The following is a 26,017-nucleotide window of genomic DNA, read 5'->3' on the forward strand; positions in this document are numbered from 1 at the left end:
CGTCCCTGATAAGGAAGTTGAGGCATCAGTGGGAATTAAGAGGATGACATTAGGGACTTCCTAATGGCCCTAAAGTCACACCCCACAGGCAGCCATCCTCTGTCAATTCCTTTATGAGACATCATGGTGTGGGAGAAAAAGCTGGGTGAGATGAGGCTCAGGAGAAGCCCAGTCCTGGCCAAATAACTAAGTATGTGGCCTTGGGCAAATCGCCCCACGTCTCTAGGCCTTGCACTCTTTTCTGGAAAACAGAAGGGCTGACTAGACCAGAGTCTGAAACCCACTACATGCTGCACATAGTAGACATCATTAGAGGATCCCATTTTTTTCCTACTGAGATCTGGAGGCAACCTATAATTCTTCTAAACATATGGCTCCTGATAGACCTTACCAATCAATCAAAGTTGGTTCATGAGATCAAACCAATTTGCAACCCCAAAATTATTTGATTTCTAAAGTCCCCACAAACTAAAATGAAACGAAACCACTAAAACTGTGGTCACTGCTGGGCAGGGGAGTTGTTTGAAAAATAAAACTCAACCCTTGGGTAAAAGTGACTGGGAACATAAGAAAAACCTGGGAAGGGAACTCTGGAGAGGGTGAGGTCAAGTTCTGTGTGTGCTGTACTTGCCGTCGCCAAGCTCACCTCTTACGTTTTCCAGTCTCTTATCTAGACCTGATCTAAAGCCCCAGTGTGTGTGTACAACTCCCCAGGGGTCCTTGCACCAGTGCCCACCACCCCGAATGCTTACCTCAGCAATGCTGATGGAGATGATGAACACAGGGGGCGGGAGGCAGTTAGCTCTTTCCAGGTATGTTCTTCGCATCGGTTCAGGAAGCATCCATTTTGAGACAATCCTCTGGACCTTTTTAGGCTTGAAGGGATCTTTACCTGCCCCGTACTCTCTCATTTTCTCCTCTTCCAGCATTTCTTTCATCTCTCTATCCCTATTCAGAGTCACATCCTCTTCCATCTCCAAATTATGAGCAGCAGCCATTGTCCTGGGTCCACCCTCCACCTGAAAGGGACATGAATGTCAGGGAAAAACAGATGACCCTATAGTTTTTGGGCCATGGCTCTTTCCTGGGCTCTCTGGCACAACCATTGGTTTCCAATGCCTTTCCTGTGTGTTAATAGAAGGCAGCTGAAGATCTGGTGCCCAAATACACGTAATATCCATACCCTTGTCACCAGTGTGTAATGGTGAAAAAGTACTAGAGTCTCCCCAATTGAGGGAGAGGACTCCCCAGAAGTCATTTATGGATTCACCTACTGACACCACCCAAAGGACGGACTGGAACTTTGGGATGGCAACTCTACCTCATATACCAATTCCTTCCCCTCCGCCACTGACTCTCAAAGCAACCATTAGTGTAAGAAGTAGCTTTGCCACGAGGTGATGTATCTCAGAGCCCAAACCACGCTCACTGCATAACTGAACTCAGTTTTGTCCAGCTTAAGTAAATAATCTCCTTTCCCTTCTCAGTTTCATCTTGCTTCTGCTCCCAGGCCAAACACAGATCTCTAGTTTCTGATTCAGAATCAAAAATGATTTACTGAGCATTGACTATATATCAGGTACTATGCTAGGGGCCCCATTATAGGTTAAAAAATTCGCTTCCCATTCCCCCCTCAAAAATGATTTAAACCCACATCTTCTCCTTCTAAATTATCAGTGTCCTTTCTAAAATGCCACCCTGCCCATTCTATAGCACTTGGGAGTTAAGTAGACCCTTCCTTACTGGTTCTCCAGATACAACATTAACATCCTCGCTAAAACACGCCTTCCCAACAATTCTCTGACATCTGACACTCTTGGCTGAGTTCCTAGTAATTTCCACATCCAGTATTCCCTTGAACTCAATCCTCAACATCCAAACACTCAAGGATTTATTCAACAGATATCTGTTGAACACCTACTCTGTATCAGGCCACCATCCCTATCCCAAAGTGTTTAAAATGTCATGAAGGAGGCTGAGGTCAACAAAAATTACACAAATAATTGTACAGTTACAGCTGTGCTAGGTGATACCAAGCAGATACATAGGTTACTGAGGCAGCATGTCTGTAACAGTGAGGCCTGCTCTACATACTCTTTCCTCTCCCTGTGTCATGGTGCTAGCTGTACTGTCCTTCTCCATTCGGTTTAGTTCTGTAATATTTTACTTCTGGTTGAACTCTTTAAATATTTCAATCAAATGTTTTCAGGTCAAAAAAAGGGGTGGGGGAGGCTCAAATATATTAAGGGAAAAAAATAATATTACCAGACACTACAGAGAGTACAATCCAATTTTTGTAAAAAGTAATATATTGTTACACAGGAAAACATCTGGAGAATTAACCATGATTATATCTGCATGATAGGATTTCACTAGATTTTTGCCCTCTATGCAGGAGTAGGTACAGATTTTGTGTACTCTGAAGCTTAAACAATTTGGGAGGGGGGTTTCTTTGGAAAAAATAATATAAAATTAAAATTACAAAATAAAAAAATTATAAATGTACACTGCTTTAGAAGGAGCCCATGCAAGTAGAAGTCTGAAGCTTAAGCTTTATTAGTTTCACAAGTAATCCAGCCAAAAGAATCCTAAAAAAGAAGAACAAAACAGGAGGTATCACACTCTCTGATTTCAAACTATATAAAAAGCCACAGTAATCAAAACAATATGGTACCAGCACAGAAACAGACAGACACATAGATAAATGGAACTGAATAGAGAGCCCAGAAATGAACTCATACTTATACAGGCAATTAATCTACAACAAAGGAAGCAAGAATATACAATGGGGAAAAGATGGCCTCACACCTCATACAAAAATAAACTCAAAATGGATTAAACACTAAAATGTAAGACCTGAAACCATAAAACTTCTAGAAGAAAACACAGGCAGTCTGCTATTTAACATCAGTCTTAGCAATATTTTTTTGGATATGTCTCCTCAGGCAAGGTAAACAAAAGCAAAAATAAACAAATGAGACTACATCAAACTAAAAAGCTTTTGCACAGCAAAGAAAACTATCAACAAAGGAAAAGGCCACCTACTGAATGGAAAAAGATGTTTTCAAATGATATATCTGACAAGGGGTTGATATCCAAAATATACAAAGAACTCATACAATTCAACATCAAAAAAACAAACAACCCAATTGAAAAACGGCCATAGAGAGAGATTGGTTCAAGATGGCAGAGTAGAAGGACATGCTCTCACTCCCTCTGGTGAGAGCACCGGAATCAAAACTGACTTCTGAACAATCATCGACAGGAAGACACTGGAACTCACAAAAAAGATACCCCACATCCAAAGACAAAGGAGAAGCCGCAATGAGACAGTAGAAGGTGCACAATCACAATAAAATCAAATCCCATAACTGCTGGGTGGGTGACTCACAAACTGGAGAACACTTATACCACAGAAGTCCATCCACTAGAGTGAAGGTTCTGAGCCCCACGTCAGGCTTCCCAACCTGGGGGTCCGGCAACGGGAGGAGGAATTCCTAGAGAATCAGACTTTGAAGGCTAGCGGGATTTGATTACAGGACTTAGACAGGACTGGGGGAAACAGAGACCACTCTTGGAGGGCACACACAAAGTAGTGTGCATATCGGGACCCAGGGGAAGGAGCAGTGACCCCATAGGAGACTGAACCAGACCTACCTGCTAGTGTTGGAGGGTCTCCTGCAGAGGCGGGGGGGGGGGTGGCTGTGTCTCACTGTGAGGACAAGGACACTGGCAGCAGAAGTTCTGGGAAGTACTCCTTGGCGTGAGCCCTCCCAGAGTCTGCCATTAGCCCAACCAAAGAGCCTGGTACGATCCAGTGCTGGGTTGCCTCAGGTCAAACAACCAAGAGGGAGGGAACCCAGCCCCATCCATCAGCAAACAAGCGGATTAAAGTTTTACTGAGTTCTGCCCACCAGAGCAACACCCAGCTATACCCGCCACCAGTCCCTCCCATCAGGAAGCTTTCACAAGCCTCTTAGATAGCCTCATCCACCAGAGGGCAGACAGCAGAAGCAAGAAGAACTACAGTCCTGAAGCCTGTGGAACAAAAACCACATTCACAGAAAGATAGACAAGATGAAAAGGCAAATGGCTATGCACCAGACGAAGGAACAAGATAAAACCCCAGAAAAACAACTAAATGAAGTGGAGATAGGCAACCTTCCAGAAAAAGAATTCAGAATAATGATAGTGAAGATGATCCAGGACCTCGGAAAAAGAATGAAGGCAAAGATCGAGAAGATGCAAGAAATGTGTAACAAAGACCTAGAAGAATTAAAGAACAAACACCTAGAAGAATTAAAGAACAAACACCTAGAAGAATTAAAGAACAAACAGAGATGAACAATACAATAACTGAAATGAAAAATACACTAGAAGGAATCAATAGCAGAATAACTGAGGCAGAAGAACGGATAAGTGACCTGGAAGACAGAATGGTGGAATTCACTGCTGCGGAACAGACTAAAGAAAAAAGAATGAAAAGAAATGAAGACAGCCTAAGAGACCTCTGGGACAACATTAAACGCAACAACATTCGCATTATAGGGGTCCCAGAAGGAGAAGAGAGAGAGAAAGGACCAGAGAAAATATTTGAAGAGATTATAGTCGAAAACTTCCCTAACATGGGAAAGGAAATAGCCACCCAAGTCCAGGTAGCGCAGAGAGTCCCACACAGGATAAACCCAAGGAGAAACACGCTGAGACACATAGTAATCAAATTGGCAAAAATTAAAGACAAAGAAAAATTATTGAAAGCAGCAAGGGAAAAACGTCAAATAACATACAAGGGAACTCCCATAAGGTTAACAGCTGATTTCTCAGCAGAAACTCTACAAGTCAGAATGGAGTGGCATGACATATTTAAAGTGATGAAAGGGAAGAACCTACAACCAAGATTACTCTACCCGGCAAGGATCTCATTCAGATTTGATGGAGAAATCAAAAGCTTTACAGACAAGCAAAAGCTAAGAGAATTCACCACCACCAAACCAGCTCTACAACAAATGCTAAAGGAACTTCTCTAAGTGGGAAACACAAGAGAAGAAAAGGACCTACAAAAACAAACCCAAAACAATTAAGAAAATGGTAATAGAAACATACATATTGATAATTACTTTAAACGTGAATGGATTAAATGCTCCAACCAAAAGACACAGGCTCACTGAATGGATACAAAAACAAGACCCATATATATGCTGCCTACAAGAGACCCACTTCACACCTAGGGCCACATACAGACTGAAAATGAGGCGATGGAAAAAGATATTCCATGCAAATGGAAATCAAAAGAAAGCTGGAGTAGCAATACTCATGTCAGATAAAATGGACTTTAAAATAAAGAATGTTACAAGAGACAAGGAAGGACACTACATAATGATCAAGGGATCAATCCAAGAAGAAGATATAACAATTATAAATATATACGCACCCAACATAGGAGCACCTCAATACATAAGGAAACTGCTAACAGCTATAAAAGAGGAAATTGATAGTAACACAGTAATAGTGGGGGACTTTAACACCTCACTTACACCAGTGGACAGATCATCCAAACAGAAAATTAATAAGGAAACACAAGCTTTAAATGACACAATAGACCAGATAGATTTAATTGATATTTATAGGACATTCCATCCAAAAACAGCAGATTACACTTTCTTCTCAAGTGCGCATGGAACATTCTCCAGGATAGATCACATCTTGGGTCACAAATCAAGCCTCAGTAAATTTAAGAAAATTGACATCATATCAAGCATCTTTTCTGACCACAACACTATGAGATTAGAAATCAATTACAGGGGGAAAAAAACATAACAAACACAAACACGTGGAGGCTAAACAATACTTTACTAAATAACCAAGAGATCACTGAAGAAATCAAAGAGGAAATCAAAAAGTACCTAGAGACAAATGACAATGAAAACACAACAAACCAAAACCTATGGGATGCAGCAAAAGCAGTTCTAAGAGGGAAGTTTACAGCAATACAAGCCTACCTCAAGAAACAAGAAAAATCTCAAATAAACAATCTAACATTACACCTAAAGGAACTAAAGAAAGAAGAACAAACAAAACCCAAAGTTAGCAGAAGGAAAGAAATCATAAAGATTAGAGTAGAAAGAAATGAAATAGAAACAAAGAAAACAATAACAAAGATCAATAAAACTAAAAGCTGGTTCTTTGAGAAGATAAACAAAATTGATAAACCATTAGCCAAACTCATCAAGAAAAAGAGGGAGTGGCCTCAAATCAATAAAATTAGAAATGAAAAAGGAGAAGTTACAACAGACACCACAGAAATACAAAGCATCCTAAGAGACTACTACAAGCAACTCTATGCCACTATAATGGACAACCTGGAAGAAATGGACAAATTCTTAGAAAGGTATAACCTTCCAAGACTGAACCAGGAAGAAATAGAAAATATGAACAGACCAATCACAAGTAATGAAATTGAAACTGTGATGAAAAAAATCTTCCAACAAACAAAAGTCCAAGAACATATGGCTTCACAGGCGAATTCTATCAAACATTTAGAGAAGAGCTAACACCATCCTTCTCAAACTCTTCCAAAGAATTGCAGAGGAAGGAACACTCCCAAACTCATTCTATGAGGCCACCATCACCCTGATACCAAAACCAGACAAAGTTACTACAAAAAAAGAAAATTACAGACCAATATCACTCCTGAATATAGATGCAAAAATCCTCAACAAAATACTAGTAAACAGAATCCAACAACACATTAAAAGGATCATACACCATGATCAAGTGGGATTTATCCCAGGGATGCAAGGATTCTTCAATATACACGAATCAAACAGTGTGATACACCATATTAACAAATTGAAGAAGAAAAACCATACGATTATCACAATAGATGCAGAAAAAGCTTTTGACAAAATTCAACACCCATTTATGATAAAAACTCTCCAGAAAGTGGGCATAGAGGGAACCTACCTCAACATAATAAAGGCCGTATATGACAAACCCACAGCAAACATCATTCTCAATGGTGAAAAACTGAAAGCATTTCCTCTAAGATCAGGAACGAGACAAGGATGTCCACTCTCACCACTGTTATTCAACATAGTTTTGGAAGTCCTAGCCACAGCAATCAGAGAAGAAAAAGAAATAAAAGGAATACAAATTGGAAAAGAAGAAGTAAAACTGTCACTGTTTGCAGATGACATGATACTATACATAGAGAATCCTAAAGATGCCACCAGAAAACTACTAGAGCTAATCAATGAATTTGGTAAAGTTGCAGGATACAAAATGAATGCACAGAAATCTCTTGCATTCCTATACACTAATGATGAAAAATCTGAAAGAGAAATTAAGGAAACACTCCCATTTACCATGGCAACAAAAAGAATAAAATACCTAGGAATAAACCTACCTAGGGAGACAAAAGACCTGTATGCAGAAAACTATAAGACACTGATGAAAGAAATTAAAGATGATACAAACAGATGGAGAGATATACCATGTACTTGGATTAGAAGAATCAATATTGTGAAAATGACTATACTACCCAAAGCGATCTACAGATTCAATGCAATCTCTATCAAATTACCAATGGCATTTTTTACAGAACTAGAACAAAAAATCTTAAAATTTGTATGGAGACACAAAAGACCCCAAATAGCCAAAGCAGTCTTGAGGGAAAAAAATGGAGCTGGAGGAATCAGACTCCCTGACTTCAGACTATACTACAAAGCTACAGTAATCAAGACAATATAGTACTGGCACAAAAACAGAAATATAGATCAATAGAACAGGATAGAAAGCCCAGAGATAAACCCACGCACCTATGATCAACTAATCTGTGACAAAGGAGGCAAGGATATACAATGGAGAAAAGACAGTTTCTTCAATAAGTGGTGCTGGGAAAACTGGACAGCTACATGTAAAAGAATGAAATTAGAACACTACCTAACACCATATACAAAAATAAATTCAAAATGGATTAGAGACCTAAATGTAAGACCAGACACTATAAAACTCTTAGAGGAAAACATAGGAAGAACACTCTATGACATAAATCACAGCAAGATCCTTTTTGATCTGCCTCCTAGAGAAATGGAAATATAAACAAATGGGACCTAATGAAAATTAAAAGCTTTTGCACAGGGGCTTCCCTGGTGGTGCAGTGGTTGAGAATCTGCCTGCTAATGCAGGGGACACGGGTTTGCGCCCTGGTCTGGGAGGATCCCGCATGCCGCGGAGCAACTAGGCCCGTGAGCCGCAGCTGCTGAGCCTGCACGTCTGGAGCCTGTAGATGAATGGATAAAGAAGATGTGGTGTGTGTGTGTGCATACACACACACACACAGGAATATTTCTCAGCCATGAAAAAGAATGAAATCTTGCCATTTGCAGCAACATGGATGGACCTAGAGGGTATTATGCTAAAAGAAATGAATCAGACAGAGAAAGACAAATACTGTATGATTTCACTTATATGTGTAATCTAAGAATCAAAACAGGGACTTCCCCGGTGGTCCAGTGGGTAAGACTCCAAGCTCCCAATGCAGTGGACCCAGGTTCAATCCCTGGTTGGGGAACTAGATCCCATATGCATGCCGCAGCTAAGAGTCCACATGCCGCAACTAAAGATACCTCATGCTGCAACTAAGACCTGATGCAAGCAAAATAAATAAATAATAAATAAAAATTAAAAAGTAAAATTAAAAAAAAACAAATGAACAAACACAACCAAACAGAAACAGAAGTCATAGATACAGAGAACAAACAGGTGGTTGCCAGAGAGGTGGTGGTGGGAGGAGGTGAGAAAAAGGTGGCAGATTAAGAGGTACAAATTTTCAGTTACAAAATAAATGTCACAGATATGAAATGTACAGTGTGGGGAATACAGTCAATAATTATGTAATAGCTTTGTATGGTGACAGATGACAACTAGACTTTTCATGGTGATCATTTTGAAATGTACAGAAATAACGAATCACTGTGTTGTATACCAGGAACTAACAGTGTTGTAGGTCAATTATGCTTCAAAAACAAAGTCATACAAAAAGAGTTCAGATTTGTGTCTACCAAAGGGGTGGGTGGGAGGGGGAATTAGACGAAGGTAGTCAAAGGGTACAAACTCCTAGTTATAAGGTAACCAAGTACAAGGGATGTAATGTACAACATGATAAAGATAATGAACACTGCTGTACGTTATAAATGAAAGTTGTTAAGACAGTAAATCCCAAGAGTTCTCATCACAAGGAAAAAAATTTGTTTCTATTTCTTTAATGTTGTGTCTATATGAGATGACAGATGTTCACCAAACCTACTGCGGTAATCATTTTGTGATGTATGTAAGTCAAATCATTATGCTGTACACCTTAAACTTAAAAAAAATAAGATAGAATAAAAACAAAGTCATATCTATGAGACCTTTGCTGGACCCTAAAGTCTCAAGCACTGTACTATTTCTTCCCTCCCCTCGTGGCCTAGTGTCTTGAAGGAGGAGTTTGTATCCACTAAACATCTTATCGTCTGCATCCCCCATTAAAACTGCTCTGCTGAGTTATGCCCTTAAAACAAGTCCGCTTCAGTCGTGATGTGAGTCCTAAGGAAGTGTGCAGAGCACCCCAGTCTCTTCAAAGCACATCCTCATGCAAATTCTCACGTACTCCTCCTAACAATCCAGGAAGAAAGAAGACAAGCAGTATCTTCCCAATTCTCATCTTCACCCTTCCTAACAGAGCTTCCTGTTGCAATCCCTTCATCCCTGCCTTTCATCCCAACCATATTCCATCGCCTGGCTTCCTTCTCCCACTCCCCAGCCACAGGCCACAGAGGATCCTCTGCACACTTCAATGACTCTGTCGTGCTACAACTGGACTTCTCTAACGTGGTGGAGAAAGACACAGTGTCAGGGTCACTAGAGGGCAGGTACACAGGCTAGACAGACCTGGAAAGTGGTCATGTCTTATTTTTATGTGCAACCCCAGACAATAGCCCTGGACCTGGGAACATGAGCCATAGAATGGGGGTTGCCAGGGGCTGGGAGACAGAGGGAATAGGGAGTTATATGTTTAATCGGTACTATACAGAGTTTCAGTTTGGGAAGATTAAAAAGTTCTGGAGATGGATGATGGTGATGGTTGTACAACAGTGTAAATGCAGTGAATGCCATGAATTGTACACTTAAAAATGGTAAAAATGGTAAATTTTATGTCATGTATATTTTACCACACACACAAACACACACAAACTAAACAATAATATTAAATTTTCAAGGTCACTGTGAAGACTAGATAGATTATACTGTTTGTCACCAGCATGGGCTTAATCAACGGTATCCAATGCTACTGATGTTTTCAGCTTAGTTCAGTGTATCTAAACTTCCTAAATGGCCCAAAATAAAGTTTTTCACTGGAATTTTTTTTTAAAGTCATGAGCCATAGAGCCAGATGACTGGGATTAAAACACAGCTCTACAACCTATCAGCTGTAAAGTAACCTTAAGTAAGTCACTTAAATTCTCTGAGCCTCAAAGTACATTTTTAAAGAATTGTGGTAAAATAAACATAAAATTAACCATTTAAAAGTGTACAATCCGGTAGCATTAAATACATTTGCAGTGTTGTGCAACCATCACGACTATGTAGTTCCAGAACTTTTTCATCACCCCAGACAAAACCCCCATACCCATTAAGCAGTCACTCCCCATTGCCCCCTCCCTCCAGCCCCTGACACCCACTAATTTGCTTTCTGTCTCTATGGATTTACCTATTTTAGATATTTCATATAAATGGAATCATAAAATATGTGGCCTTTTGAGTCTGACTTCTTTTACTTAGAAAAGTCTTCAAGGTTCATCTGTGTTGTAGCATGTATCAGTACATCATTCCTTTTTATGGCTGAATAATATTGCATTGTATAGATAGATATACAAACAAAACCATATTGTTTATCCATTCATCTGTTGAAGGGCATTTGGATCGTTTCCACATTTTGGCTACTGTGAATAGAGCTGCTATGAACATTCCCATACAAGTTTTTATTTGAATACCTGTTTTCAATTCTTTTGAGTATATACCTAAGAGTGGAATCACTGGGTCATATGGTAATTCTATGTTTAATTTATTGGAAAATCTTCAGATCCCATTTTAAAGTCAGGATCATGATAGCACTTACCTCATAGCATTATGGGGAAAATTATTTGAGACAATGCATGTAAAGCACTTAGAACAGTTTCTGGCACATAGTAAACACTCCACAATTATTAGTTATTACTGGCTATGGATGGATGGATGAGTGGGTATGTGGATGGATGGATGGACAGATGGAAGGGATGGGGCTGAGTCTGGGGTCTATTTTCACGCTGCAAGTTACTAGGAATCAGGTCACAATTCATTTTCAAATGTATTCCATTAGGCAAGGTCCCACATTACAATAGGTTATATCCAATAAATTTAGGGAAGAAGAGAATTCCCCTTTTATTTATTTTTCCCCAGTAACTTTGCTGAAAATAAAGGCTTCTTACCTCCCACTCACCCAGCCTCCCAGGGTCAGACATTAAGTCTGTAGAAATAACTATTTTATTAATTTTCCTTGCACATTGATGATTATTTATAGTTTCTTTCATGTCTCATAAATGGCAAAACGAGTATGGATTTAAGATCAGCAGCTCTTGGGCTTCCCTGGTGGCGCAGTGGTTGAGAATCTGCCTGCCAATGCAGGGGACACGGGTTCGAGCCCTGCTCTGGGAAGATCCCACATGCCACGGAGCAACTAGGCCCGTGAGCCACAACTACTGAGCCTGCGCGTCTGGAGCCTGTGCTCCGCAACAAGAGAGGCCGCGATAGTGAGAGGCCCGCGCACCGCGGTGAAGAGTGGCCCCCACTTGCCGCAACTAGAGAAAGTCCTCGCACAGAAACGAAGACCCAACACAGCCAAAAATTAAAAAAAATAAAATCAGCAGCTCTTAAACACAAATATTAAGGCATTTTTAAAAATAAGTTCAATTAGGAGTGATTAACATTGTGCTAATAAGCCCTATTGTAAATTTAAATATCATACATGATCATTTCATGAGGAAAGTTCCACATTGTGAATAACACAACTTTATATCTATAAAAGGAGCTAGAAAAACAAGGATTACATTTCCCCGCAATTTTTCTCTTTTTTTCCAGATTTCAAAATTTCCAGAAATGTTACGACTTCAAGCCCATCATTTTAGGTATTTTAGTGAAATATGTTTCCTGTGCTGCAAAGGTATCTGACCCATTCAGTTTAGCTAAGACTCACTGTGTGTCTGCTTTCTTCCTTGGCACGTGCAGTAAAGGGATCTGACGTCTAGACCTACCTACTGTAGATTCCAGAAATAGATGAACATGTTGGTAGTGATCGTGGCATTTTGATTTGACCTCTCTTCTTGGTCAGACACTGTCACGCTCTGACTTCCGTACCTGTCTGCGTGCCTGTTCCTTGAGGACAGAGGCCTCTCTCTGGTTCATCTCATCTCCAGCATCTAGTGCTTGATGTTCACAGGTGCTGCTTCTAGTCTGACATTCCCCATCCCTGCCATTCCTGTTTATCTTCTGCATCCACACCTGAGTTTCTGAGCACAATTCACCACATTGGAAACATTACTGACCAGACTGGCAACAGTGAAAAAGACTGATTCATACTTACAAGGCTGTGTGGAAATGGGTGCAGTTTATGAGGTGTAAATTGATGCAGCCTTTTCACAAGGCAATTGGGCAGTATCTATAAAATATGAAACGCGTATACCTTTCAACAGAACCTTTCTACTTCTAGAAATCTATGCTACAAATGTATTTGAGCGAGTACTCAAGGCTATCTTTCAAAGATGTCCAGAGCAGAACTATTCAGAGTAGTGAAAAATTACAAAGAACCTGAATGTCCTTTAATCGGGTTGTTGTATTTTCTGATAGTTCTACTTCTTAGGTAGTTCATCCTTACACTGTGCTGAAATCTGCTCACCAGCCCTTCTGCTCCTGGGTCCAAGGTTTCCCTCTCTAGGGCCTCACAAAGCAAGTCTAATCTAATATCATGTCATTAATTGTGTAGGTGTGGCCTGTATACTCCATGGGTTCTATAGGTCATAGTTGGGATAGAATATCTGAATTTTCTTGATTACCAGAATTTTCAGAGGCTCAGTTTGACAGCACAAGAGCCTCAAAACAAGCCAGCAATGATTACAACACATTATAGTCTCACAGAGATATAAAAACATTCACGGCTATCAAATTATTTACTTGGTCACTCTCATCACAGTGTTACTCATTGAGTGAAATTGTTTACTACACTGACTGTGCTTTCTTACTCATTAAGCAAAGATCATGCAGGTTTCTTGAGCTTTCTTTAATGTTGACTTGATATTATGCCTCACCTCCTACCTCTTATCTGCAGCAAGTGGCTGCCAACTCTTTGTTGAAATACACACACGCGCGCACACACACACACACACACACACACACATTCAGATCAAAAGTGGGTGGCACTGCCGTGAAATGTTCTCATCCTACCCTTAGGGAACAACTGGGGGTAGATTGTTAAAAAGAATGTTGGAAGAGTAGAAAAGACTCATAGCCTTCTGGTTAAAAATGGAGACGTTCAAGAACCAAAGACCTTCCCTTCAAGCTAGAAATTATTCTTAAGAAGAGGAAAAGTGGAAAGAACTTTCCTACTTCCTGACCTTACCTGCTACAAGCATTGCTCGTGTTACAAGTCATGGAGCCAGTGTGTTGGCCAAGGATTGGAAAGAGCAGGCTGTGCTCATTTATCCAGAACAATCATCTGCCTTTAAAAAAAAAAAAAAATCTGTAGCAAAAGAGATTTCCATAAGAAGATTTAGGACTCCCCTGGCAGTCCAGTGGTTAAGACTCTGCACTTCCACTGCAGGGGGCGTGGGTTCGGTCCCTGGTGGGGGAACTAAGATCCCGCATGCCACGTGGTGTGGCCAAAAAAAAGATTTACACAGGAGACTCGACATTGGCAAGGGATTTTTCCAAAGACCTTTTAGGTGCCCTCATTCACTATATACTGATATGGACAGAGTAAAGGGACAAAGTAGATAAATAGCTATTTCCACCAGAGGATTGTAAGTAAAGAAAAAATTATGGGAGACCCTGTAAGTTAATGATCATTCAAGAAAGCAGGTTTGCTTAACCATAAAACCAAGTAGGCTTGCTTAGCAGCAAAACCATGCTACAGAAGCATGAGACATGCCCCAAAACAATAACACAATGGTGGCATGAGACCCACATCCTGTCCAGTGAGCTCAGTAAGTTAACGACCCTTAGGACATGCTCTCTGCACACCTAAAAAACAATAATGTATGGAAAGGTGACATTTCAAAGTGAAAGACCCTCATTGTACTGAGACCTGAAATAATTTTTCCATAGTGCCATGACAGTCCCAGCTTGACCACATAGGGACAAGAAAACCCCCCGCTCCAACATAGAGGAGGAGCTGATGATGGAAGCGTGACGTCTACTCAAGAATGAGGAAGGTGGTTTTTTCCCCCTCCCCACTTTTCCTTTGATTATAAAACTGTAGCTCACTAAGTTCTTCCAGCACGGCACCTTCTCACCCGCCCGACTGTAAGCATCACAAGTGTCCTATTCTAATAAATCACTTCTTATCTATCACTTTGCCTCTCGCTGAATTCTTAATGTGCTGAGACATAAAGGACTGGAGGTCCTCAGAGCCCCCCGAAATGCCACCTAGCAGTTTCAATACCACATAGTGTCTCCCAAAATTGTTATAAATTATAGCCAGAAAATTTTAAGTCAATGACTTCCATAACTGAGCAGGACCCTATGGGGCCTTCCCGGGACAGACCTCTCCCTCATATCCTCTGCTTTAGCTCCTCTCTGAAGTACCTGGATAATAGTATCTGATGCACATTTCCTGAGTTGTTTTGCAGATGCTAAAACACCCACCAAATGGAAGACGTTAACTACCTGATGATCATGACCACATAGTCCCCAGGCCTACTGGAGCCTAAGGATTGATAATGTTAACTCCTGTGATGCCACCCTGTTACCTCACCATCAGAGAATTGTGCACCAGCTAATCACATACCTTGGGTCACCCCTCCCTCACCTTGCCTTTAAAAAATGCTTTGCTGAAACTCATCGGGGAATTCAGGCGTTGTGAGCACTTGCTGCCCTGGACTCCTTGCTTGGTGCCCTGCAGTAAACACTGCACTTTCCTTCACCAAAACCTGGTGTCAGTAGATTGACTTTAGCGTGTAGGTGAGTCAACCCCGGTTTGATTCTATAACACTTCCACCGTATTCTTCTGATAACACATGTAATGGTCATTTGTCAGTTTTCTCGGCGAATTCCTCATCTCATGAATCTGGGTGGGCAGCAGGGACCACTTCCCAGTACAAAAGCTAAAAATGCTCAGTACTCACTTTTCCAGGTCCTTAGGCAGCTAGAGCTCAGGTATGTGACCTAGGCTTGAACAATCAGCTGCATTCGCTTAGAATTTTGGGGACTGGAGCTGGGGATGGGGAAGATTCTGACAGCAGTGCACTTTAAAGCGGTGGCAGCAGTATCTGGTGTCCATCCAGCCTTGCCATTGGAGTCAGTGTGGCACCCAGAATCCAATGCCAGCTGTGTCTTTGATGCAGGCTGAAGCAATGAGCATGCAACAGCGACAAGGGGGCTGTCTTTGCCTACCTGGCTCTGTGATTTTGGTGTACTTGTAGGTGCCTGGTCTCCGTGTGTTTCTGCTTATTTCCCAAACTTTGCTTCCTTCCAGTGATTTTGTGATCTACCATGATATTGTGATATACTAAGAAATACATATTCGGTCTTCATCCCCAGCTCCAGGCACTGATCTCCTAAAACCCTTGGAATTTCCTGAATGATAGGGGTGAGAGGAGTATCTTTTGTTATTCATAGTAAGTTTTTTTCAACTGTACTTGAGTTTATGCTAATGAAGTGATTCTTAGAAGGTGGGACCTGGTTGCCAGAGGAAACAACCATGTGATTAGAGGGTTGGAACTTTCAGTCCCCACCTGTGGGACGGGGAAAAGGGCTCGAGATTGAGTTTAATGACCAGTGGTCAATAATTTAATCAATCATCCCTATGTGATGGAACCTCCATAAAAATCCTAAACAAATGGGTTTGGAGAGCGTCCAGGTTGGAGAACAGATCAAGGTTCTGGGAAGGTGATGCACCCAGAGAGGGTGCGGAAGCTTTGCGTCCCTTCCCCTTGCCCTATGCATCTCTTCCATTTGGCTCCTCCCGCGTTGTAATCTTTATACTAAACTGATAATAGTAGGTAATGCCCTCTCCTGAGTTCTGTGAGCTATTCTGGCAAATTATAGAACACAAGGGGGGGGAGGTCACAGAAACCCCGAATTTATAGCCATTTGGTCAGAAGCACCGGAAGCCCAGGCTTGCAGTTGGTATCTGAAGTAGGGAGCAGTCTTGTGGGACTGAGCCCTTAATCTGTGGGGTAGCCAGTGTCAGAATTGCATGGTGTGGAAAACCCACACATTTGGTGCCAGAAGTGTGAGTACGATGAGCAAAATAGATTTTGTAAATTTTACTACCCAATGGGCATTCAATAAAATTCATTTACTGGTGTAGTCAGCCAGAATCAGAATCAGAATCCCTTGCAACCAAGGACCTAACTACTACACCTGAATAGCCAAGAAACTCTTCTAAACTCTATCTGGGGTCTTCCTGTTGCAAGCTAAACTCATTTCTTGTTCTGTATCTGGGAGACACAGTGTAGGGACAGCACAGAACTAGGGGATCTGTTTTTCGGTCTCACTCTGCCACTTCCGGGCTGTGTGACCTGGAGCAAGTCCCTTCCCAGCTCTGAGCCACAGTCCTCTCACCTGCACAGGGAACACTGGGGACTAGACCAGCAGTTCCCCACACTGGCTATGCCTTAGAATCCCCTCAGGCATTTGTTTTTCAATATTTGCTTTTATACAGATTCCTGGGCCCCAGTCCTGAAGAAACTAATTTAATAGATTTAGTAAATTTCTGACACTTATACCAGTGAAGTGGAGGCCTCAGCACCTTTGAGAACCACAGACAAGGCTCTCCAAGGTCCACTCCATCTCACAATCTCTGTGATCTTCCAACGGAAGGCAGACACAGTTTTATTGCTGTATTCCTCATGCCCAGAAAGTTCCTGGTGCACAGGTGTTCAGAAAATACTTGTATCTGAGTAAAAGGTAAACAAACTCTCTGCAACTTTTATGTAAATCTAAAATTGTTCCAAAATATGAAGTTTATTTAAAAGAATACTGGAAGGAAGAAGGGAAGGAGAGAGGAATTGCACATACACCACGTTAACTAAGAGTTTTATGTTACTTTATATTGAAAAGCACCTCCCCTCACACTTTTCCTCTGCACACGCCCTCCCCTCTCCATCATCATTCTGCCATCACTGAGCTGTCAGAGGAGACCTGCAGAGCCACCATACCGTAGGGGTTACAAAAGGGACTGTCACCTGTCTTTGAGGAGCACCAGTCCTTGTGCTTGGCACTGTGAAGACCCGAGTTCTACTTCGCGCAATATCTTACAGAATTATTGTAAGAATCAAATAAAAGAGTTGCCATAATAGTGAGCGCCTACTGTGTGCCAGGTTCTGTGCTAAACACTTTACGAGCACTCACTTCATTGCTGCTTACAACAACCTTGTAAGGTGGGATAATAACATTCCCATTTTATGGATAAGGAAACTCAGGCTTCCGGAGTAACTTGCTCAAGGTCATACAGCTAGTGAGGAGAAGGCTAGGACAGGAGCCTTTGAAGGTGTCTGACTCCAAAGACCCCGTGTGTTGCTCTGCCCTGTGATCTCTAGGTAACAAGTGTTCAAGAAGTGTGCATATTTATTTTGATTCTTTTCATCCCATCCTTCCCTCTTCCCTAACCTCCCTCTTCTTCTTCCAGCTCCCCAAACAGGCCCAGACTAGACCCTGAGAGTTCCCAGATGGGAGCTACAGAAGAACTGGCAGGCAGGGCTGGGAATCCCCACCACTCCCATTACTGCCACAGGGACTCAAGATGGAGACAGGCGTCCAGGAAAGGAAAAGGATTTGATTCTCTGAGAACCCGAGGACTAAGTCAGGCTCACCTTCCCTTCTTCACCTCACTCAGGAGAGCGCTGCCAAGGGCACCAATCTTAGGACAACTCCTCTTTGGCAGAAGAGGCTTTCGATCAATCACTTGTGCTGTTTCCCAGCTGCATTCAAACAAGTAGGTTTCAAACATCTGAATTGTGTTTTTTTTAAACAGCTGGCCCACCCACTCATTGGTACCAGGGAGGCCCTTGCAGAGGCCGAGTCCAGCCTTGATGTGGCCAGGGTGCCCAGGAGGCTGGGCGACAGACTAGGCTGCGTGTACCCAATTGCTGCCCAGTTGGGCCTAATGGGGAGACTTTTGGTGGTGTTGCTAGGCAACCTGGTAATTGGAGAAGCCACATTGGCCTCGGGGCCACAGAAACTAACAGCCTCCTTCATCACACTGCAAACCATTATTATGCCCCATCCCAGAGGCCTGCAGCAATCACTCTGTGGTTACAGCCTGAAAGAGTGCTTTTTTAGCTCCAGAAATTAAGAATCAGCTTTTCAAATTTATGGGTTTGTGGTTGTGGTTGCTTTCTTTTTGCTACATCTCTGAGGATACACCTGAAACAAATAGGCAAAGGATTTTAAAACAAAAAAAGAAAAAAATGCCTTTGCAAACCTCCTTTTCCAAAAGTTTTCCTTCTGAAGCAAAGCACACTTGCCCTCGATTGTGAGGGCAGCTAAGGTAAGGAGGGAATCCCACAGTTGTGGCTGCGGTTCCGCGGGTGGGGGCACCAGGACCTTGGTCGTGTACAAGACCTCTCAGTGGAATAACTTCTTTGTGTCTCTCCCATTCAAAGACAATAGCGATACCTCCCCTTCCCAATCCACAGAACCACTTTCACTTGTGGGGATTTGTTTGTTGGTTTGTTTGTTTGTTGTTTTTGTTTGTTGTTTTAATTTTCGGCCATGCCATGCAGCTTGCAGGATCTTAGTTCCCCAACCAGGGATCGAACTTGGGCCTACGGCAGTGAAAGTGCTGAGTCCTAACCACTGGACTGCCAGGGAATTCTCATCACTTGTTTGTTTGTTTGTTTTTTAAGATTTTTCTTTTTGATGTGGACCATTTTTAAAGTCTTTATCGAATTTGTTACAATATTGCTTCTGTTTTATGTTTTGGTTTTTTTGGCCACGAGGCATGTGGGATCCTAGCTCCCCGACCAGGGATTGAACCCGTACCCCCTGCGTTGGAAAGTGAAGTCTTAACCACTGGACCGCCAGGGAAGTCCCACTTATGTTATTTTGATGAAGCCTCCCAGCTGCCTTGTGAAGAAGACACCATTTTTATTCCCATTTTACAGATGAACGACTAAGGCAAAAAGAGGCACCCATGACTGCACACCTAGTCACAGCAAAGCCAGAGCAAAATCCCATTCTTCTGAGGCTAGATCCTGAGCTGCTCTACTATACCCCACTGCCACCCCACAGAGCTATTTAAGATATTACATATATTTGTATACTCTATTATAATACGAATAATAGTAATAATAATACGTACTGGTGTAGAGACAAAAACTTCATCTTGTATCTCATGCTATCCTCAACACATCATCCTTATTGATTGTGGTCAGGCTTTCAGAGCTGCCTCATGTACACTAAGGAATAGAGTCTGGAAGAATTCCCAAAGACAGACACACTATTTAACTAGATTAATGACCTAGCCCACCAGAGCACGGCGCTCTGCAACAATCCTCCTTAATTCAAGGAGTTGGCTCTGTTTGATGACATTATGATACTATTTCAGTCCCTTAAGTAAGGAGGCAGAATCGTTGCTTTCATTAGATATTTCCAGGTATTTTTCAAAAAGGCTTTCACTGCCTCATCTACAATGTTTCTTAAATAACGGTCCATTGATAATGACCAACTGTGCTGATCTGCACAGGACTAGGGATTTCTTGGGATATGGGACTTAGGGTGCTAAAATCAGGATAGTCCTGGGCACACCAAGGACAGCTGGTCACCACCTACCTCAGAATCATCTGGAGAAGTCAGGTGAAGATGGCTGGTTCTAATCCTAGGGCAGTAGTTCTTAACCCTGGATACACATCAGAATTGTCTGAGGAGACTGTAAAACAGTGTTGATGTCTGAGCTCACCCCGATCAGTGGAATTAGGGCCTCTGGAGCTAGGGCCTGGGCACTGGGATTTCTTAATATGCAGCCAAGACTCAAACCCCCTGCCCTAGAGATTTGGATTCTGGGCTGGGGTCTTGCCCAGGAATCTGCCTGTCTCTTTAACAGCTTCCCAGGGGATTCTCATATACACTATGGTTTGATAACCAATGAATTCTTATGTGATGTGTGACTTCATTGGACAACATACCCTGAATGCCTTGTATATGTTAGGCTCTAGAAACACAAAGAAAAAAACAAAAATAAAACCACTTCCTGTTCCCCAGGCCCTCCCTATCCAGTGGGGAATAAAGACTATAAATTGTTCCAACACAGTATACAGTAGTCCCCCCTTATCCACAGAGATACATTCCAAGTCCCTCAGTGGTTGCCTGAAACTGCGGATAGCACCAAATCCTAGACATACAATGTTTTTTTTCCTATAGGTACATACCTATGATAAAGTTTAATTTATAAATTAGACATTAAAAATAATAACTAATAATAAAATAGAATAATTAAAACAATATACTGTAATAAATTTATGTGAATGCAGTCTCTCTCCAAATACCTTATTGTACAAATTTAATGCCTTTTCCACCTTAATTAAGCACTTATCACGCTCTGTGGCTGTAACTTTTGCAGTTTGAGGTGAGACAGCAAAACTAGCACGAAGTTCTTTTTCCTTCTTCACAGACAGAAGATTCATTTTTACCATAGATCTTAGCAACCTCAGCAACGATTTTTTTTCTTTCCTTATTTACTTTTTTGGCCACTCCATGCAGCTTGTGGGACCTTAGCTCCCCTACCAGGGATGCAGAGTGCCCCTGCAATGGAAGCAGAGTCCTAACCACTGGACTGCCAAGGAAGTCCCCATTTTTCTTTCCTTATTAAGTCGAGAACTTTCACCTTTTCACTTAAAGGAAGCACTTTATGGCTTCTCTGTGGCAGATCCAAATTGCCAGCATTACTACTCTTGTGCTTTGGGGCCATTATTAAGTAAAATAAGGGTGACTTCAGCATAAGCGCTGCGATACCTCAACTGATAACCAAGACTGCTACTAGGTGAATGGGCAGGATACACTGGACAAAGAGATGATTCACATCCCGGGCCAGATGGAGCAGGACAGCTCGAGATTTCATCAAGCTATTCAGAACAATGCACAATTTAAAACTTATGAATTGTTCATTTCTGGAATTTTCCATTTAATATTTTCAAACCAAGGTTACCTCAGGTAAGTGAAACCAGGGGAAAGCAAAACCGCAGGTAAGAGGGCGAGACTACTAAACTGTGGTTTAGATTTAAAAGTGGGTCAACATCATCACGGTAGTTGTGGTTATTCAGTTTCCAGAAGCCCAGTGTGGCAGATTAGAGACGGAGCATATTACTTGCCATTCCTCCAGTAAAAGGTGGGTTTGTTTCCCCACTTTGAATCTGGGCCAGTCCTGTGACTGGTTTTGACTGATAATGCGCAGCAGAAGTAGTGCTGGGCACCTCCCAAGGCCAGGCCTGAAGAGATCTGCAGTCCCACTTTTGTTCTTCTTAGAATGCTCCCTCTTTGAAGCCTGACACCATATAAGAAGGTCAACCTACACTGAGGCCACCATGCCATGAGGAAGCCCAAGCTACTCACACGGAGAGAGAGGCCACATAGAAGAGCACCAAGGTGCCAGACCTATGAGTGAAGCCTTCTTGGACCTTCCAGCCCAGCTCAGCCACCAACTGAATACAGCCAAGGGAATGACCCCAGCTGACGCCACATGCAGCAGAACTGCTCAGCTGAACTCAAATTCCAGACCCACAGAATCATGACAAAATCAAATGGTTGTTGTTGGAAGCTACTACGTTTCATGGTGATTTGTTATACAGCAATAGCTACCAGCACTCCTCAGGAGAACTAGAAGACGACATGACATCCCAGACCATTCTGCCTTCCCATTAACACTGTTCATCTTCATACCCCTCAGCAGGGTAGACTGCAGGTGTCTCACCTGCCAGAGCCTCCCAGTTAGTCTCCATCTCTGCTTCCACTCCTGCCCCCCTTCCAAAATAAAACCAAACCATAAATCAGAGTACGTCAACTCTCTGCTTACAAATCCTTCAGCGGTGTCCCATTGTCTTCAAGATAAATACAGGATCCTTAGTATGGCTGATAAATGCTGCGTGACCTAGCTCCTGCCTTCTTTGTAGCCTTCTACCACTCCCCCAACATCTCTGTGCTGCTGCCACGGGGCGTCTTCCTGTCTCAGGCACACACCAAGCTCTCTCCTGCCTCAAGGCTAGCTCCTTTTCGGGCCTCTCTGAAGTGGCAGGCCAACCTCCGCCCACCCCACATTCGCTATCATATCCCCCTGCTAACTCACTTCTAGTACTTACCACTATCTAAAAATATCTGGTTTGTTTATTTGTTGTCTGTAAGCTCCAGGAAGGTAGGAAATGTTTCTTTTTTTTACTCCATCTAAAGGTGCTTACTAAGTGTTCGCTGAATAAACCATCAAGTAAGTGGAAGAAGGAAGGAAGGAGGAAGTTTGGGGTCATAGAAAGAGCACTACAATTACCGCACTCAGAAAACCCTGGTTCTGGGGCTTCCCTGGTGGCGCAGTGGTTGAGAGTCTCCCTGCCAATGCAGGGGACACGGGTTCGAGCCCTGGTCCGGGAAGATCCCACATGCCACAGGGCAACTGGGCCCGTGAGCCACAACTACTGAGCCTGCGTATCTGGAGCCTGTGCTCCACAACAAGAGAGGCCACGACAGTGAGAGGCCCGTGCACTGCGATGAAGAGTGGCTCCCACTTGCCGCAACTGGAGAAAGCCCTCGCACAGAAACGAAGACCCAACACAGCCAAAAATAAATAAATAAATAAATAAATAAAAAAAAGAAAACCCTGGTTCTTGCTCCGGTTCTGCCCCCTGCTTACCTCCAGGCAAGCCACTTCACCTCACCTGATCAGGATCCCCACCATGATGTGCCTGGCGGGTGATGCTATTTATGCCATACACCTGTAGTCTTCATGTTTTTTGCCCATGAATCCCCATAAGAATTTTGCACAAGCTATGTTACTCTCATACATTTTTAAGTCAACAACTAAAATTATTTCTCACAAATTAAAATTGGTTCCAAGACAGAATTTTCTGGCATAGTCTTTATTAGAGACACGCTTTAGATGTATCTTCATCCAAGCCTTGGAGCTACAGATTTAGCCTGTTCAGTTTATGGAAAATGTCTACCATACAATCCAATTGTCAAAACCAGTCCTCACTGTCAAGCCAGTGAGTCAAACCAGAATAATTTTCTGTCTATGAGAGAATCCACCTTCATTTTTTTTCTTGTTGCCTTTAATTAATTAATTTTGTATTGAGTTATAGTTGACTTACAATATTATGTTAGTTTCAGGGGTACAACATAGTGGTTCAAAATTTTTATAGATTATATCCATTTAAAGTTATTATAAAATATTGGCTATATTCCCTGTGCTATACAATATATCTTTGCAGCTTATTTTTCACAGAGTAGCCTGAACCTCTCAATCTCCTACCCCATCTTGCCCTTCCCCCTCCCCCTCCCCCTCCCCTCTCCCCACTGGTAACCACTAGTTTCAGCCTTACTAAGCCCCATGCAATTCCAGCTCCCACCCTCCACTAGGCCTTTTCAGGAGCATCTCCTTCTGCTAGAATATCTTCTCTCTCTAATTTGTTCTGGGAAAGGCCTAACACTGTCTTCAAGACTATCCTAAACCTCCTCCGCAAAGCCTTATTAAGCATCTACCATGTGCATGCCATGGTGCTAGGCACTGGATGCAGTAGCGAACAAAGCAGACATGGTAAAATTAAATGCCTCTCTTAGTCCCCTCAGCAACCTCTGCTCCTGTCTAAGGTACAGTTGTCTTCTTTGTATTATCACTGTCTCCTCCACAAGGCTGTGAAAGCCCTGAAGATAGATTCTTAATAGGGATTCTTCATCTTTGAATCCCTATTATGGAGCCCACAGAATGCGTCAATTAATGTTTGTTGAATTCATTTACTCACAAAGGATTCATTGAACATTTCTCTATCAGGGACATATAGGGTGCTTGTTATAAACTGTGAACACAGACATGGTCCCTGCCCTCTTGGGACTAACAGAGCACTTGACTGAATGAATGAAATATGAATGAGTGAATTAATAAACGAATCAGGGAAGGAGTGTGCTCTTTCCCACTTGGATGAAGCAGCCCAGAGCAGGAGATGTACAGGAAGTGGGAAGCCAATGTCTAGGAAGTTGGGGGAATCCTGATGCCCTTTTGTTCTTTCTGATACACAGAAGCTTGAAGGACAGCAAGGAGTTAAACAAAGCCCATGGAGTCTAGAGTCTGAGCTAGATTTGAATTCTGGATGCACTACTTATTAGCCATGTGACCTTAGGCAAATCCCTTTGTTTGTTTGTATCTTCATTTCCTCATCTGTAAAATGGGGCTGTTAATAATGTAACAGGGTTATGATTAAATGAGATTATGCATTTAAAAGCCTGTAACTTGAGGCCAGGCAGAGTTGGTTTTAGGAACTGGTAGTTCCTATCTTTGGCTCAGTGTGAGTATGCAAATTCAGAAACACAGCAGGAGAGCCTTCCTTTCCTTCCAACTAGAGGTTCCAGCCCTGGCAGGTGTTCTTACCTCAAACCGGCAGGAGGCACTTTCCCTATTCAGCCCCTCCCTTCACCACCACCTTCTTCACTCCCAGCTCAGTGTTTCCAGGTCTGCCTAAGTGCCTTCAAGGCCACGGGTGTCTGATACATCTTTATAAGATAGAGAAGGTGGCAGTTAGGGAGGGGCATGGCAGGAAGGGGGCCAAAGAAGAAGGAAAGAGTAGAGATGTTTCTTGAGGCCCCACTGTGTGCCTGGCACTCGGCTTGGTGCTTGACATGTACCTTCTCATGTCATCTTCATAACAATACTATTTAGAGATACGGAAACTGAGGCTCAGGAAGAGGTGGGATATAAATCCAAGTGTGTCTATGACTCCAAAATGAGTTTCCACTCTGCCACGCTGGCCACCAGATTATAGACGATCACTACACATTTGTGAAATAAATTTCAGTTTTCTTATTCCCAGGAAGAGAGGAAATTGTGTGTCCCACCCCAAACTAACCCCACCCCTACCCAACCCCAGCCCTACCCACCAGAGAGGATCCAGCCACTTGCTCAAAGAACGATGAATAAACGAATGAATAGTAACAGATGAAGGAGTGAACAGAATCCCTCAGACACCCGTACCAGGAAGGAGGAAACAAATAACCTTGGAGACTTGCTGTGCAGAAAGAAGCCAGAGATGTCTCCCCTGGCTGTGGTCTCCGGGGCAGAGGTCCGGCAGCACAGGAGGACTAGCATCTGGCTCAGCTGGAGGGAGGAAAAAACTGGGAGGCAATGGGATGAAGGGAGAGAAAGAAGGCCAGTGATTGACCAGCGCTGGGAGGGGCAATGGCATTACCTGGTCCTCCGGCCATGGGGGAGGGGGGTGAGTCAGAGCCAGCCCCCTGACTCCTGGCCCAACGTGCTGCCAACTTTTAAAATGAAAGTGGCAGGATCCCAAGCGGCCACTCGTGAAGGCTACTGCGGAAGGAGGCTGCCAAGGGGCACCCCACGGTTGGCTCTGGGCCTCGGGCTCTCCCCCAACCCGCCAGACAGAGGGACCCGGTCCACCAGCTACCAGCTCACGCAGCTTACCTCGGGGAGGCCAAGGGCCGTTCCAGGCAGGACAGGCTGCTCCCCGTGTTCCAGGCCAAGGGACTGCCTCAGCTGCCCTGAAGCTCCCTCCCTGCCAGGCACTCCTAGGTC

The 26,017-nt window shown here is 42.8% G+C and overlaps 1 protein-coding gene across 1 annotated transcript in view; it reads right to left on the reverse strand.

Moving 5' to 3' along the window:
- RHBDL2 (rhomboid like 2) overlaps positions 1 to 26,017 on the reverse strand; it is a 53,540-nt gene extending 27,523 nt beyond the window's left edge. The window contains exons 1-2 of the mRNA XM_036849654.1: positions 25,907 to 26,017; positions 753 to 1,019 (exon numbers count right to left, since the gene is read on the reverse strand). Coding sequence (XP_036705549.1) covers positions 753 to 998 — 246 coding nt within the window. The 5' untranslated portion in view covers positions 999 to 1,019; positions 25,907 to 26,017. The remainder of the gene's footprint in view (positions 1 to 752; positions 1,020 to 25,906) is intronic.

This window comes from Balaenoptera musculus, chromosome 1 (assembly GCF_009873245.2).
Source record: "Balaenoptera musculus isolate JJ_BM4_2016_0621 chromosome 1, mBalMus1.pri.v3, whole genome shotgun sequence".
Taxonomy (NCBI): domain Eukaryota; kingdom Metazoa; phylum Chordata; class Mammalia; order Artiodactyla; family Balaenopteridae; genus Balaenoptera; species Balaenoptera musculus.